Source organism: Boleophthalmus pectinirostris, unplaced genomic scaffold (assembly GCF_026225935.1).
Source record: "Boleophthalmus pectinirostris isolate CB_2022bp ecotype Guang Dong unplaced genomic scaffold, ASM2622593v1 HiC_scaffold_6, whole genome shotgun sequence".
NCBI lineage: Eukaryota > Metazoa > Chordata > Actinopteri > Gobiiformes > Gobiidae > Boleophthalmus > Boleophthalmus pectinirostris.
In genome coordinates, this window is record NW_026571447.1 from 42,001,869 (window position 1) to 42,015,687 (window position 13,819).

The 13,819-nt window shown below is 47.2% G+C and overlaps 1 protein-coding gene across 1 annotated transcript in view; it reads left to right on the forward strand.

Moving 5' to 3' along the window:
* The window catches only part of ntrk1 (neurotrophic tyrosine kinase, receptor, type 1), a 64,838-nt gene that overhangs the window by 17,538 nt on the left and 33,481 nt on the right, over positions 1 to 13,819 (forward strand). The window contains exons 6-7 of the mRNA XM_055163946.1: positions 992 to 1,134; positions 3,193 to 3,331. Of these exons, the coding sequence (XP_055019921.1) occupies positions 992 to 1,134; positions 3,193 to 3,331 (282 nt within the window). The remainder of the gene's footprint in view (positions 1 to 991; positions 1,135 to 3,192; positions 3,332 to 13,819) is intronic.

A 13,819-nucleotide genomic window follows, 5' to 3' on the forward strand; every position in this document is an offset into this window, starting at 1 on the left:
TATCAAGACATCTGACACCTGTCAGACGCCTGTCAGACTCCTGTCAGACACCTGTCAGACACCTGTCAGACTCCTGTCAGACACCTGTCAGACACCTGTCAGACACCTGTCAGACACCTGTCAGACACCTGTCAGACACCTGTCAGACACCTGTCAGACTCCTGTCAGACTCCTGTCAGACACCTGTCAGACACCTGTCAGACACCTGTCAGACTCCTGTCAGACACCTGTCAGACACCTGTCAGACACCTGTCAGACACCTGTCAGACTCCTGTCAGACTCCTGTCAGACACCTGTCAGACACCTGTCAGACACCTCCTGTCAGACACCTGTCAGACTCCTGTCAGACACCTGTCAGACTCCTGTCAGACACCTGTCAGACACCTGTCAGACTCCTGTCAGACACCTGTCAGACACCTGTCAGACTCCTGTCAGACACCTGTCAGACACCTGTCAGACTCCTGTCAGACACCTGTCAGACTCCTGTCAGACTCCTGTCAGACACCTGTCAGACACCTGTCAGACTCCTGTCAGACACCTGTCAGACACCTGTCAGACTCCTGTCAGACACCTGTCAGACACCTGTCAGACTCCTGTCAGACACCTGTCATACACCTGTCAGACTCCTGTCAGACACCTGTCAGACACCTGTCAGACACCTGTCATACACCTGTCAGACTCCTGTCAGACACCTGTCAGACACCTGTCAGACACCTGTCAGACGCCTGTCAGACACCTGTCAGACACCTGTCAGACTCCTGTCAGACTCCTGCCAGACGCCTGTCAGACACCTGTCAGACGCCTGTCAGACTCTTGTCCAAATACACATACTGATAAAAAAAAAAAAAAGTATATTTCATTTGTGACATTCAGTTGTTATCGACACAGAGACTCTAAAGTGACACACGACACCAGAACAAAACCAATAACTGTTAGTATTGTGTTATTATCGTGTTATTATCGTGTTATTATCTCTGCTTCCTCGCCGCAGGTCTTCCTGTCGTCACTATTCTTCCGGCCAATAATCGGGTCCAGGAGGGCGGGAACCTCACCTTCGAGTGTCATGTGACCGGGAGCCCCACCCCCCGAGCAAGATGGAGGACAGAGCACCTGCGCTCGCCCTTCACCACACAGGTGAGCGCCCGAAACACCTCCACCACCTGAAACACCTCCACCACCTGAAACACCTCCACCTGAAACACCTCCACCACCTGAAACACCTCCACCACCTGAAACACCTCCACCTGAAACACCACTAACACCTGAAACACCTCCAACACCTGAAACACCTCCACCACCTGAAACACCTCCACCACCTGAAACACCTCCACCTGAAACACCTCCACCACCTGAAACACCTCCACCTGAAACACCACTAACACCTGAAACACCTCCAACACCTGAAACACCTCCACCACCTGAAACACCTCCACCTGAAACACCACTAACACCTGAAACACCTCCAACACCTGAAACACCTCCACCACCTGAAACACCACCAACACCTGAAACACCTCCAACACCTGAAACACCTCCACCACCTGAAACACCTCCACCTGAAACACCTCCACCACCTGAAACACCTCCACCTGAAACACCACTAACACCTGAAACACCTCCAACACCTGAAACACCTCCACCACCTGAAACACCACCAACACCTGAAACACCTCCAACACCTGAAACACCTCCACCACCTGAAACACCACCAACACCTGAAACACCTCCAACACCTGAAACACCTCCACCACCTGAAACACCACTAACACCTGAAACACCTCCAACACCTGAAACACCTCCAACACCTGAAACACCTCCACCACCTGAAACACCACCGCCTGAAGCACCTCCAACACCTGAAACACCTCCACCTGAAACACCACCACCTGAAACACCTCCACCTGAAACACCTCCACCTGAAACACCTCCAACACCTGAAACACCTCCACCTGAAACACCTCCACCACCTGAAACACCTCCAGCACCTGAAACACCTCCAACACCTGAAACACCTCCAACACCTGAAGCACCTCCAACACCTGAAGCACCTCCAACACCTGAAGCACCTCCAGCACCTGAAGCACCTCCAACACCTGAAGCACCTCCAGCACCTGAAGCACCTCCAACACCTGAAGCACCTCCAGCACCTGAAACACCTCCAACACCTGAAGCACCTCCAGCACCTGAAACACCTCCACCACCTGAAACACCTCCACCACCTGAAACACCTCCACCTGCACCTCCAACACCTGAAACACCTCCAGAAACACCTGAAACACCTCCACCACCTGAAACACCTCCACCTGAAACACCACCACCTGAAGCACCTCCAGAAACACCTGAAACACCTCCAACACCTGAAACACCTGAACACCTCCAACACCTGAAACACACCTCCAGCACCTGAAACACCTCCACCTGAAACACCTCCAACACCTGAAACACCTCCACCTGAAACACCTCCAACACCTGAAACACCTCCAACCTGAAACACCTCCACACCTGACACCTGAAACACCTCCACACTGAAACCTCCAACACCTCCACCTGAAACACCTCCAACACCTGAAACACCTCCACCCTGAAACACCTCCAACACCTGAAACACCTGAAACACCTCCAACACCTGAAACACCTCCAACACCTGAAACACCTCCAACACCTGAAACACCTCCACCTGAAACACCTCCAGCACTTCCCCCTCACACAGCCCCGCCCCCTCACTGTCAATCAAACCTGTTGCTAACACTGGTGGGAGGGGCCTCAGAATGAAGGCGTCTGATTGGTTCATTATTAATGTTTAGATCTGAATTTGGGACAAAATGTTGAAATAAAAACATTTTTATAAGAACATTTTTTGTTTTTCCCTGTCGCCCCTGTCGCCCCTTTCGCTCCTGTCACCCCTGTCGCCCCTGTCACCCCTGTCACCCCTGTCGCCCCTGTCGCCCCTGTCGCCCCTGTCGCCCCTGTCACCCCTGTCACCCCTGTCGCCCCTGTCGCCCCTGTCGCTCCTGTCGCCCCTGTCTGTCGCCCCTGTCGCCCCTGTCGCCCCTGTCACCCCTGTCGCCCCTGTCGCCCCTGTCACCCCTGTCGCCCCTGTCGCCCCTGTCGCCCCTGTCGCCCCTGTCGCCCCTGTCGCCCCTGTCGCCCCTGTCGCCCCTGTCGCCCCTGTCGCCCCTGTCGCCCCTGCAGGAGAGGATCTGGGGCTCGACTCTGGAACACGTTCTGTTTCTGACCAACGTCTCGTCCGGTGATAATCTCCACAACCTGACGTGTGACGCCGAGAACCAGGCCGGACCCGACAGCGACACCGTCCCCCTCGACATCCAGTGTAAGACCAGGACCAGGACCAGACCAGACCAGACCAGACCAGACCAGGACCAGACCAGGACCAGACCAGGACCAGACCAGGACCAGACCAGGACCAGACCAGGACCAGACCAGGACCAGACCAGGACCAGACCAGGACCAGACCAGACCAGACCAGGACCAGACCAGACCAGACCAGACCAGACCAGACCAGGACCAGACCAGGACCAGACCAGGACCAGGACCAGACCAGAGACCAGACCAGGACCAGGACCAGGACCAGGACCAGGACCAGGACCAGGACCAGGACCAGGACCCAGACCAGGACCAGACCAGACCAGAGACCAGACCAGACCAGACCAGACCAGACCAGGACCAGACCAGGACCAGACCAGACCAGACCAGACCAGGACCAGGACCAGGACCAGACCAGACCAGACCAGGACCAGGACCAGACCAGACCAGGACCAGGACCAGGACTAGACCAGGACCAGACCAGTAGACCAGGACCAGGACCAGACCAGACTAGACCAGACCAGGACCAGGAGACCAGTAGACCATAGACCAGGACTGACCAGACCATGTGACCAGAGACCAGTAGAACTGGTTTTGTACTTTTTTGTGTATTTAGTTTCTTATTTCAGTGTTTAGTTGATGTTAAATCGTCGGGTTCAGTTCTTTTTTTGTCTGGAGAAACAGAAAATATTGTGGAGCAAAAAAGCTGAACTCAGATCTGAGTTGATGAAGTTCTTTTCTTTAAATATCAGTAAATGTCGTTGTTGTGACGCTGCCAGACTGAAGAGTTTCTGTTCGGACTAAACAATGAAAAAGTGAAAAATGTCATTTAAAAAAACACAAAAATAAAGTGAGTTCAGCTTCAGTCCAAACACGAGGTCAACGATCAACTGTTTATTTTAGGAGCTGCACAAAGACCAGATCTGATTTAAACACTGATGGAAACAAAAAGACTTAAATTTCTTAGGGTTCTTTTTAAAGACAATGCAGTAAAGTGTGTTTACCTTGTTGACATGTTTCGGCTGCTGCTGCTGCATCTTCAGATCTGTCCTGGTGTTGGTGGTGACGTGTCGTATATCAGCTGTTGTTACTTCCTGTAGGCGTGGTCAGACCTGATGGACCTGCAGGTCGCTCAGACTGACCACGCCTCCCGTCGCCCGGTGTCTCTGGAGGAGGGTGTCCCAGGTGTGTGAAACCAACAAACACCGGAAAAAAAACACTACAATCCAACACAGGGCAGCAGGACAAAAACATAGTCACACTACCGAACATCAGAGGAACAACCGAACCATCCAGAGCCATGAAAAAACACAACATTAGCACTGTAGTAAAACCAAACACAAAACTCCGTCAACAGCTCGTACATCCCAAGGACAAAATCCCACAAGAACAAAAATGCAACACCATCTACGAAATTCAATGCAAATCATGTAATAAATCACACACAGGGGAAACAGGCCGAGCATTTCACATCCGAAAAAAGGAACAGCAAAAGGAATGTGAGAAGGAAACGTCAGGGAGACTCACCAGAACAAAAAAGACAAAGCAGAACAGGAAAACCTAAAATCCTCCACATCAGACACTGTAAAAGGAACAACCACATTATGGATCAGGACGAGACTCGGGTCATTGGATCAGAAAACAACAAGTTCAAACGCTGGATCAAGGAGGACGGTGAAATCAGGAAACGAGGCTCGGAGCATTAACCGTGATGACGGAGCCTTCCTCCTTTCACACACCTGGGACACCCTCCTCCAGAGACACCGGGCGACGGGAGGCGTGGTCAGTCTGAGCGACCTGCAGGTCCATCAGGTCTGACCACGCCCACAGGAAGTAACAACAGCTGATATACGACACGTCAACACCAACACCAGGACAGATCTGAAGATGCAGCAGCCGAAACATGTCAACAAGGTAAATACACTTTACTGCATCGTCTTTAAAAAGAACCCAAGAAGTTAAAGTATATAAGAAGACAAAATGAACATCTTTTGCTTAAAAAGACTTTAACTTCAGTTTTGAAAGTGACATTTATGAGATAGTGTTTGTGTGTGTGTGTGTGTGTGTTTGTGCTGTTGTTTTGTTGTTTTGTTTAATTTAACTTATTTTCTGTTTATTTGAACATTTTTATTTTAACTCCAGAAGGTTTATTTTAAATACATTTTCTCTGGTCAAAGACACTTTTTTGTTTTTAGTCTCACTCCAACTTCAACCACAACAGACCAGGACTAAACCAGGACTAAACCAGGTAAACCAGGACAAAACCAGGACTAAACCAGGACTAAACCAGGACTGAACCAGGACTAAACCACCAGGACTAAACCAGGACCCAGGACTAAACCAGGAAACCAGGACTAAACCAGGACTAAACCAGGACTAAACCAGGACTAAACCAGGACTAAACCAGGACTAAACCAGGACTAAACCAGGACTAAACCAGGATTAAACCAGGATTAAACCAGGTCTGAACCAGGACTAAACCAGGACTAAACCAGGACTAAACCAGGATTAAACCAGGATTAAACCAGGATTAAACCAGGTCTGAACCAGGACTAAACCAGGACTAAAACAGGACTAGACCAGGACTAGACCAGGTCTAGACCAGGTCTAGACCAGGACTAAAACAGGTCTAGACCAGGACTAGACCAGGACTAGACCAGGTCTAGACCAGGACTAGACCAGGTCTAGTCCTGGTCTAGACCTGGTCTTGCCTTCAGGACCCTCGTTGTTCTCTCCGTGACTTCGGGCCCCTGAGTCTGTGTCTCTAAACACTCGGGGGCCTCTCTTTACGGGCCCCGGCTTCAGGACCCGCGCCGTCTGCTGTCAGGAGTAAATAAGTGGGGAGGAGGCGGGCGCCGCTCCGCTGTTCCGCTGTTCCGCGCGGGGCCCCTGGGAGCGCTAAGAGCCGATGTGCTGATGTGATTTGGGGCCGCGCTAATGGAGCCTCTCCCGGATCCGCCTGAGTGACTCTGTAACTACGTTAGTGCGGCTAATCTCCGAGCGCTCGTAACTGCCGCCCCTTTAATTACTCCTAACGAGCTCCCAAAGAGCCACTGCACCCGCCCTGCTGCTCCTGCCTGCTCCTGTCTGCTCCTGCTCCTGTCTGCTGCTGCCTGCCTCTGCTGCTCTGTCTGCTCCTGCCTGCTCCTGCTCCTGCTGCTCTGTCTGCTCCTGTCTGCTGCCTGTCTGCCTGCTGCTCCTGCCTGCTCCTGTCTGCTCCTGCCTGCTCTGCCTGCTCTGCCTGCTGCCTGCTGCTCCTGTCTGCTGCCTGCTCTGCTCTCCTGCCTGCTCCTGTCTGCTCCTGTCTGCTGCTGCTGCTGCTCCTGCCTGCTGCTCTGCTGCTCCTGCTCTCCTGCTCCTGCTCCTGCTGCTGCTCTCTGTCTGCTCCTGCCTGCTCCTGCTGCTCCTGCCTGCTCTGCCTGCTCCTGCTGCTCCTGCTGCTCTGCTGCTGCCTGCTGCTGCCTGCTGCCTGCTGCTCCTGCCTGCTCCTGCCTGCTCCTGTCTGCTCCTGCTGCTGCTGCCTGTCTGCTCCTGCCTGCTCCTGCCTGCTCCTGTCTGCCTGCCTCTCCTGCTGCTCCTGCCTGCTCTGCTGCTCCTGCCTGCTCCTGTCTGCTCCTGTCTGCTCCTGTCCTCTCGCTCACTGCAGAAAACCCCAGGACAAAACGTAAGATGGAACCACTTAAAGTTTGTATAGAGGATTTTTTTAAGGGAAGAGAAATACAGCGACAGTCCTTCTGCGCGTTCAGAATCACTGTTGAAGTTTCCTGTCTAGAAGTAATTCAGCGACCGACGCGTCAGTTTTTAGACCCTTCGTCTGCTTCGGTCGCGCCATCGCTGGACGAGATCTCCAAGAATCACCTCAGTTTGTCTTCGCTCCTTTTCCTCTTCTCTTCTTCTTTCAGCGACCTCAAAAACGGACTTTCTTTTGCGGTGAACCGGTCGTAGATTCTCGTCCGCCGTCGCGACAAACTTTGTGCGAAATGCGAGGAAGCGACAGTTTGAAAAAGCCTCTGAGAACCGCTGCATAAACCACATAATCCCCGCGCTCCGACGAGTCAGTTACACTAGGGAGTTTGATTGACAACCTAACAGCCAATAGAAAATGAGGGAGCCTCGTTTTCTATTGGCTGATGTTTATCTGGCCTCAACACGTTCACAGTTGATAGATTTTTTGGTCATCATAATTACAAAGCTGCTGCGTCTCTGTAATGGTTTTTTAATCTTTCACTGACAGTTTGAAACAAAAAAAAATCCTCCATTCAACCTTTAAATCGATCAGAGAAGGATTTAAACGCAGAGAAACGACGTGTCCAGGCAGCCAGATCATTTTACTGAACAAATGATCCAAAATAAACGAGAATGAAGCAGCTCAGAAATGATTTTACCCAAACTATTTCCCCTGTGGATCAATAAAGTTTGTCTAAATCTAAGTCTCTGTTCAGTCTGCAGCCTGAAGTTTCCCAAATCTGATTTTTCGTCCCTCTGCTCCTGTTTCTGATCTTTTAACGACGACGTCTGAGCCGCACAGATCTGATTTTTATCATCGATTTATTTTTCATCAAGACCAAATCGAGATCATCTTTGTCATTTTTGATCTTTGTTTGTATTTTACAGTTATTTTGGCACAAATATATTAATGTTTTTATAAATCTATTTCCATTTTATCACTCGACAATCCACACCTCGAGACCGGAGACAAGACCGAGTCTGAACACCTTTAAGACCGAGACCGAGAGCAAGCAAGACAAGACCAAGACGAGAGTGAGACAAGACCGAGTCCAAACACCGTCGAGTCCAAGACGAGACCAAGACCAAAAAAAAAAATCCAGTCTGAAGTTCTACGACACTGAACGTCCAGGTCACGTTCCTCCACCTCCACAACATCAACAAACAACAAACGTCACAGTTCTGAGCTGAAGTCGACGGAAACTCAAAGAAAAACAAAACCACGAGACAAACGGAGACAAATGTTCACAAACATTTTTCTCGTCAGATGAAAACTGTGTGACTCTGTGTGAGTGAAACAGTGAAGCTCTGAGACTCACACCATCATTTCTACAAAACTCCAAAAACCTCGTCCTTCTCCTTCCTTATAAAGAAGAAAAAACACATGTAGAAGTTGCACTTTTTGTGGGAAATGTATTTGATAAAATGAGAATGAGGATGTGACATTTTGTGTGTGAAGTGAAGTTGTAGTAAAAACAACAGAAGAGAAGAACAGACTGTTCACACTGTCACATATTTGACTTCAGTTCTTCAGATAAACTAGAAACAACAGAACAAGTTGAACAAACTCTCCGTTTCACTTCAAATCACTAAATCACTTCAGTTCTTCATCCTCGTGTCACTTCTGAACAACTCGACCTCTGGAGGTGAACAGACACAAACTCTTCTGTGTCGCTGTCGTCAGACTCAGACTCAGTTCAGTTAAAATTATTCGTGTCTTTCTGAGTCTCGACAGGATGAAGTCCAGACTTTGTCCATCGTCCAGTGACTTCAGCAAAGTTTCATGGTTCATCCTCCTGGTGTCACCAGTTTCTCTCACTCCAAACTTTCTTTCTGCTGCTTGATTTCCGTTTTCAGCTGCAGCTTGTGATCTGCAAACTTCCATAAATATTGAACACGCTCGCTGTGTGTGACGTGGTCGTGTTCCGTGCACATGTGTGTGGGACACTTTTGGGGCGTTTAAAGTTCACACTGGAGATCACACACAAGCAGCACTGAACTGGACATGTGAACGAGACAAACGACAAAAACCTGATTTCACAAAAACATCCAAACTGAGCTTTAAACCTGCGGTGTGACTGGAGTTTCAGTCTCAGTTTTAAACCAGTTTATGATCAGTGTTGATGATCTGATCAGAAACTCAAAGATGCTCAGTTCTAAACAGATGTTCTTCTAATCAGTCGTAGATCAGAATAGTTCATCGTCAGTCTTGAATCGAGTAAATCTGTGTCACTGAATCTAAAAACAAGTCAAGTGTTTCAGGGAAACTCTGGTAAATGGATTGAAGTTTCTTCTTTTAAACATTTATCACCTAAATTTAAGATTTTCTTATGAGTCGAATCATGGAAGAAATAAATGTGACCATTTTTAAGATTATAAAACCAATTCAGAACCAGTAAGTTGATCATAAATCTGAGAACGAGATGAATCATTTGTTTTTCAAAATAAAACCACGATTTTCTCCAAAACCAAAATGAAAAAACAGATAAAGATTCATTTTTTTAGTTTTCAATTTTGTGTTTAAATGAAAAATGGAAAAATCGACCGCGACTAACCTGACCAGGACTTGATGTCAGGACAGGCCTGCATAGACTGTGTGGTGATCAGGACTGAGACCGGTTTAGACCTGGTTTAGTCCTGGTTTAGTCCTGGTTTAGTCCTGGTTTAGTCCTGGTTTAGACCTGGTTTAGACCTGGTTTAGTAGTCCTGGTTTAGAGTCCTGGTTTAGTCCTGGTTTAGACCTGGTTTAGACCTGGTTTAGTCCTGGTTTAGTCCTGGTTTAGTCCTGGTTTAGTCCTGGTTTAGTCCCTGGTTTAGTCCTGGTTTAGTCCTGGTTTAGTGGTTTTCCAGACCTGGTTTTAGAAGTCACCTGGTAGTCAGATATCAAAAACTGAAAACAACTCATCTTTATCTGTTTTTTCATTTTGGTTTTGGAGACAAATAATGAAGAAAATCGTAGTTTTTTTTTTTTTCATTTCTTATTTTTGGTTTTATTTTGAAAAATTAATGAATGAATGATACACAGATTAAGATGAAAAACCTGATATAATTTTTAAAATCTTGGCCAGATCAAAGAATGAGACAGTTTCCATGTAAATAATCATGTTTCTTGTTGTTTCTGTTAAACTGTTAAATGTTTTTGATTTCATGTGTGTGAGCGTCTGGGGGAAGGTTCTGATTGGACAGAAACACCAACAGATTTAAACACACACACGTCTTTTCTGTCGTCTGGTTTGTGGTTCCTCCACAGACACAAACACCGTCCAGACTTGATGATAACTGTTGTGCAGCGGCTGGAGAATCGTCTCGTCACACTTAAAGTCGGCGACACTGAGCGAATGTTTGACTTTTCTGAGACGATTTTCCACTCGTGCGACTGTTTTCAGGATCAGGACGAGTTTTTTAGTAACTTGGGGAAACGAGAACCAGTTAGTCCCTCACGACCGACTCCAGATCAGAAATCAGAAGTCGAAAAAGAAAATCAAACCTTTTCAAAATCCAGTCGCCTCTCGTGAGGGTTTCACTGTCGAAGTCGTTCAGTGTGAAAACATGAACCGTGAACTTTTAAACCCTGAGATTTGGTCAAACAAAATCACACAGTTTAACGTCCGACTTTCCGTCTGTCGCTGAGGAGGAGAAGGAGGAAGAAGACAAAAGCTCAACCCACTCCCACATCCAGCTCACAAATCCAAAGAGACGTGGATCAAAGTCCTGAGACACGACTGGACCAGGACCAGGACCAGGACCAGGACCAGGACCAGGACCAGGAGGACGACACGACGAGCATTAGGGATGTAACGATATCCAAATCCAATCTCGATACGATATTCTCACGAGTGAGTGTGATTCTTTTCTCTCGTCATTCAAAAATCCAAAAAAACTACGTTTTTAAAATGCTTCAGTTGTTCAGTTACAGTTAAATCAAACAGAGCAAAGGATCGTGGGCTTTGTAGTTCCGACTCTTTTTTGCACCAAAACAATGAATTGAAGCAAAGAGACTTGAGATTTAACACACTGTGACGGCCCACGATATTATTGTGAGACTTTTGACGATACGATATCATGATATTTCGGTTATTTTTTCATCTCTATGAACGACTGGAATTATTTTGAAGAAGAATAAACGTGAAACATGATCCAGAAAGAAAATCCTTCAGCTTTAAAATCAGAATAAACCAAACACTTTCTTCACAGTTAAGTTTAATCATGAAGAGTTAAGTGTTTACGTGGACTTTTAAAGCAGAATATTCAGAATTAAATGATCTTTATTCAGATGTAAACGTGGCTGAGATGAGTGGGTCAGATCTGTGGAGAGGCGAGCGCTTCTCAGTCATAGTGAACGTTTTTCACCGTCTTTTTCTTGCAATAAAACATCTGTAATCTAATAAAGACAGATTAATGCTCCACTGTGGAACATTCCAGCTGCAGCGCTCTCGTCTCCATGGAGACAGAGACAGAGACGTCGAGCTCCATTAAACCAGATGCCCTAACTGTAAGTAATAAGAGTGAAACGTGATCCGGCAGCGTCCGTCTGCTCCGACTCGCCCAGACTCTCACAGACCACGATTCCTCTAGTGCCTCTCGAGGGGCCAGTTTGTCCAGGGACTTTACTGGAGCTCCAGCTCAAGTGTCTGGCCCACTGGCACGAAGGCAGCGGTTAGATTACCCCAAACTGCCTCTGAACTGAAGTGTCTGGCCCACTGGCACGAAGGCAGCGGCCACATTACCCCAAACTGCCTCCAGCTGGACACGATGCACCGATGCTTCTCTCTGTCACACTATCAGATATCGGCCCGTATCGAAAAGTTTCAGTTCAGTTCAATCAATATCAGTTCAGTCAGTATCGGTTCATTTAATATCTGCTTTTTTTCCTTCGATAAATCAGTGTAAGATCTGATGGTCCACTGGTATCGATTATCGGCCCCGTATCGAAAGGGCTGAAGGTCCAAATATCTGTTCAGTCAATATCGGTCCTGTCCAGACTGGTCAATTTGATATAATTTTTTTTCCCCCAATAAATCAGTGTTTGTACTATTGATACACTACTATCAGATATCGGCCCCAGTATCGAAAGGTTTTAAGTATTGAATACTGGTCAGTTTCATCGGTTCATTTGATCTTTTTTTGTTTTTTGTTTTTCTCGATAAATCGGTATATGCACTTATGGTATTATCGACCTGGGTATCGAAAGATTTGAAGGATCAAATATTGGTTTTGTCAATATCAGTTCAATACTGGTCTATTTGATATCTTTTTATTCCGATAAATTGTAGACACTGGTATCGGATATCGGCTCCTGTATCGGAAGGTTTGAAGTATTGAATATTGGTTCAGTCAATATTGGCCCATCTGATTTTCGATAATCGGTGTATCGGTCCATTTGATATATATGTTTTTCGATAAATCATATTTGCCCTGATGGTCCACTGGTATCGGATATCGGCTCCCGTATCGAAAGGTTTGAAGGATGATTATTGGTTCAGTCAGTACTGGTCCATTTGATATCTATTTTTCGATAAATCGGTGATAAGTCGATTCTCTGGTCCATGTTTCTTCCAAACACCTCGTAATTTTGAACTAGTGTTTTTTTTGGTTTTCTTTTTGTGGCGACTTTTGTGTAACAATTAACCACACACTGTTTGTGTTTAAAGTCACACTGTGTAACTTTTCTAAAATGAGTCAATATCGAATAGAAAACATTGGAGTTTACGTTCGTTTATCCGTCCGTGTCCCACTCGAATCTCGGATGTGACGACACGTTTATGTCTCAACCGTTTTATTAAGTTTCTTGTCCGACTCAGAGAAAAACATGGAGCCGAAACTCGAAAACTGTTGTTGTTTTAGTATCGGTCGAAAACCAGGCCCCAAAATAAAACTGAGCTTCAACAACAAAACCTCCAGAAGAATTAAACACAAACAGAAGAATTAAACACAAACAGAAGAATTAAACACAAACAGAAGAATTAAACACAAACAGAAGAATTAAACACAAACAGAAGAATTAAACACAAACAGAAGAATTAAACACAAACAGGATGATTCAGTTGGTGAAATGAAAGTGTCGGTGTCGTGTTAGAACATCAGCAACATCGACTATTCACAGACACTAAAACAGACGCAGTAAAGTGTCGCGGTAAAACGAGGTCCGTCGTCGAGGAAAAGGGGCGTGTCCGTGTGTGTGTCGCTCGGTAACGTCCTCGAACCTCCGAGTCGGGCGGACAGTCGAACGCACCATTAGCCTCGTGCACTTGTTTGTTTTGGAGTCGTTCATCTTCAGACTCGAGGGGTCGGGGGTTAAGAGCGAGAGGGTCAGGGTGTCCACGGTCTGTTTCCGGGCGCGGGAGGGTTGGAGGGTTGGAGGGGGTGGGGGTGGCGTTGGCGTTGGCGGTGGCGTTGGCGAGGAGGGCGGGAGGGGAGGGGGGGGTTTCCAGGTAGGCGCGTGGTCGTCCCGGAGACCCACACCCCGTCTATAATTCATGAGCAGGTCACAGGGTCGACTCCATCTGCAACAGAACGGAAACTCTGACACTATACACACACAACACTATACACACAACACTATACACACACAACACTATACACACAACACTATACACACAACACTATACACACAACACTATACACACACAACACTATACACACAACAACACTATACACACACACACTATACACACAACACTATACACACAACACTATACACACAACACTATACACACAACACTATACACACACACACACACACAACACACTATACACACACACACACTAT